This window comes from Tupaia chinensis, unplaced genomic scaffold (genome assembly GCF_000334495.1).
Source record: "Tupaia chinensis unplaced genomic scaffold, TupChi_1.0 Scaffold140061_1, whole genome shotgun sequence".
NCBI lineage: Eukaryota > Metazoa > Chordata > Mammalia > Scandentia > Tupaiidae > Tupaia > Tupaia belangeri.
In genome coordinates this window covers 592,138-595,351 of record NW_006199940.1, presented here as the reverse complement: position 1 = coordinate 595,351, position 3,214 = coordinate 592,138, and the positions used below count along the sequence as shown (strand labels likewise).

The following is a 3,214-nucleotide window of genomic DNA, read 5'->3' as shown; positions in this document are numbered from 1 at the left end:
AAAAAAAAAAAAAAAAAAAAAAAAATAGTTATTTTTATTTACTATTATTGTTTAATTTTTATAGGGCACGAGCACTTACAGAGAGACAGAGAGAGCGAGAGAGTGAGAAAGCACACCACCAGACTCAAGACAGTGGTCAGCCATGTGGGAATACAGTGCTTTAACAAACATGCTGCCTGATAGCCCAATATATCCTCATTTATATCCAGAGAATAGTTTTTCATAAAAATTCACTGAGTTCCTCAGAAAAACTTGGGGTTTTGGGAACAGCAGTTGGCGCAATGCCTATGTCACTGGACTCCCATGTAGTCAACTGCGGTTCAAGTCCCAGGCCCAGAGGCTTAAACTCATGCCAGGCACGTGTGCATGCATGCCCAAGATCCCAGGGAGAGAATGGAGAAGGGATTGCAGTGTGGCCATCCTGCCAGGGGGTAATTTCTCACTTTCTGTCGCTCTCTCTCTCTGCCTTTCTGGCAAATGTACACATCCTATAGGAAAAACCTCTCAAAAAAAAAAAAGAAAAAGAAAAACTTGGGATTCTTCTCATTCCTATAAGTATTTATATTCAAAAAAGCAAATTTATAAAACAAAATTACAAGTCCTTTGGGCCAGGTGTTCCTGCCTAGGAGATCATCAGACACACATGCAGAGAGATGATCATCAGGGCTGTCCACAGCAGAGAAGCCAGGTGGTCTCTGGTATACTCCCACTGAAAGCGTGACTGAGGCTTGTGTACACAGAAATGGAAATGCTTTTCACTGAAAGTGGGTGCATGACACAGCACCTGGACCTTTCCTGATAAAATGCAGTGTTCAAACATGGCCGTGGAAATGCCAGCCCTAGAGAAGGAACAGGGAATAGGATAGAACACAGCTGCATCTAAGGGGCAAGATTCATGGGAAATGTGTTCTCCCATCTTCTCAAAATGATCTATGATTGTCAAGTGGGTTAGTTATTTAGGAAGAAGGGAAATGAGCGATGATCTCCATGACTACACCTTCATCTGACCTTCCCCATAGGGAATGAGCTCTGTAGGGTCCTATGTGATCCCAGGCTTCCTTCACAGTACTCCTACTCACTCTCCTCTGAACCTGCTCTGCCTGGAAAGCCCTGCCATATTGTCCCCAACACTATCTCCACCTTCCTAGAAAATTCTGCTCAAGATTCTTCCCACCGAGGCATCCAGGCTCACAGAGGTGACTTCAGCAGAGGCGTCCATGCTGGCCCTGATATGTCTTGCTCAAAGTCCCGAATCATTTGCCAGATGCCTTGGACCTAAGATGTTCATTGAATGACTGAGGAGAGAGAGCAGTTCCCCTCACGCACCTGGGCTGGTGACTCTTAGTTGCTCTCCCCCCTTGGTCCCTTGCTCATCCAGGACCCATGGTTCATCCCCTCGCTCCAGCTGTGAGATCACTCCAGGCTTGGGACTTGCAGGTCCTGCGCCTGGGAGAGACAGGCCTGAGGTTGGTTCCAAGGACCTTGGTGTGTGGCTGCACCCAGTGATGTCTCACCTGGGGCTGTGGGGAAGGGAAGCACAGGCAGGGGCTGATGGGAACCAGGATGCCCTCTGGAGGAGGCTGTGAATGGGCTAGGATGGTCATGAAGATGGAGGTACTAGCACAGGGAGCAAGAGCTCAGGGCTGTCTCCACTGAAGGTGTGAGTTCCTGCTGGAGAGCAGTGTGCACCAGGCCTGCAGCACAGGTCCGCTTCCTCCGGGAGCTCAGAGGGTCCCTGCACCACCCATGTCCTCCACTTCCCCGAACAGGCCTGCCTGGGACCAGTGTCGATGTTGTCCACCTCCGGGCCCCAGGTTGGGGCCCCAGGCAAGCCCCTGATGAGCTCTCAGTCCCCAGGGCTGTTCCCAGGACTGAGTCCCAGCGAGGGGCCTTACCCACTGAGATCAAGTTCCTGTAGTTCTCCAGCATCACATCCCTGTAGAGGCCCCTCTGAGCAGGGCCCAGGTGGGCCCAATCCTCCCGGGAGAGGAGCACAGCCACATCCTCAAAAGTCACCTCGGCCTGGAATGAGAAGACACCACTCAGCCCCAAGAATGGCCCAGAGTTGATGCCGGGAGACAGAAGGCAGCAGAAGTGTTTCAAGCCCAGCAGATAGGGAGTGTCACTACCCTTTCCTGCTAATGTGTCCCAAGGTGTGGCTGCAGGCAGGTCCAAGGGTCACCTCTCCTTTGATGTCAGCACCCCAGACCAGAGACACCTGACAGTGGTTGCTGAGGAAAGCAACCTGTGTGACAACTCGTAGGACAGACGCTCACCTGGGGCTGGAGTAAGGCTGCCATCACCCCTGCCCTGGGCTTCCTTGGTAGAGGCGGGAGTTGGTCACTCAGGTTCTAGGAAAGAGAAAAAAGCACATGGTGGCCTGGCCAGCCCCTTTCTCCACAGCTCAAGCTGCTTGGTGCACCCTTAAACAGCCCTGACTACTGTGCCCTCCCTGGTTGGTGTCCCTGCCCTCCCCACGGGGGCATCCTTGGCCTCCCTGGCAAGGTTCCTGCCTGCGGTTGCCCTCCTAGCCACTCACTGCCCACAAGGATGGCCCCTCAGGCCGACCGCTCCTCCCACCTAGCTGACACACTGCGGCTTTGTTCAAGATGATGAGAGCCAGCCCTACGGCCTAGTGCGGAGGGAGCTGGATCCCAGCCCTAGAGACTTGACAAAGCCTGCCACACCCACATGCCACCCCAGCGTGGGGGTGGGAGGTACCACCCACGAGGGGACCATGACAGGTTTTCTTCCCAGCTCAGGCCATGTCTAACACGTAGGTTAAGACTGAAGGCCTCACAGCATCCAGCACCCCATCACCCCTGTAGTACATGTCCCGCTTGAACGCCCTGAGGCTGAGTATGGGCCGAGCGTGTGGTCTCACCAGTCATTACCTTCCAGTGTTTCTCTGATATGAATTTTCTACCTGGACAAGGTTTGAAATAAAGCTTTTATAATAGACATTGCATTTATCAGGATTCTCTCCAGCATGTGTTCTCAGATGCACATTAAGATGTGAGTTTTGGGACCAGCAGTTAGCGTAATGGCTATGTTGCTGGACTCCCACGTAGCCGACCGCAGTTCGAGTCCCGGACCCAGTGACTTAAACTCACACCGGGCACGTGTGCGTGCGTGCCCAAGATCCCAAGAGGAGAATGGAGGAGAAGGGATTGCAGCATGGCCAGCCCCCCTGGGGGGTGATTTCTCACTTTCA

At 52.8% G+C, this 3,214-nt stretch overlaps 1 protein-coding gene across 1 annotated transcript; it reads right to left on the bottom strand.

Annotated features, from left to right (window-relative positions):
* Positions 1-491: 491 nt before the first annotated feature.
* On the bottom strand, positions 492-2,689 carry LOC102479532 (zinc finger protein 34-like). The gene is made up of 4 exons (XM_014593259.2): positions 2,277-2,689; positions 1,896-2,022; positions 1,327-1,446; positions 492-839 (listed from the first exon to the last, which is right to left on the bottom strand). The coding sequence occupies exons 1-4, from the start codon at positions 2,298-2,300 to the stop codon at positions 661-663; spliced, it is 450 nt and encodes a 149-aa protein (XP_014448745.1). The 5' UTR covers positions 2,301-2,689; the 3' UTR covers positions 492-660.
* Positions 2,690-3,214: the final 525 nt, after the last annotated feature.

What these genes read in the sequence shown, in the direction of transcription:
- LOC102479532 (XM_014593259.2), bottom strand. Translation starts at nt 2,300, where the DNA reads ATGGCAGCCTTACTCCAGCCCCAG. An exon ending in CAGCCTTACTCCAGCCCCAG is followed by an intron (nt 2,023 to 2,276) that starts GTGAGCGTCTGT and finishes TTCTCATTCCAG; the next exon opens with GCCGAGGTGACTTTTGAGGA. An exon ending in ACTAAGAGTCACCAGCCCAG is followed by an intron (nt 840 to 1,326) that starts GTGCGTGAGGGG and finishes TTCCTTCTCTAG; the next exon opens with GGCTGGCATTTCCACGGCCA.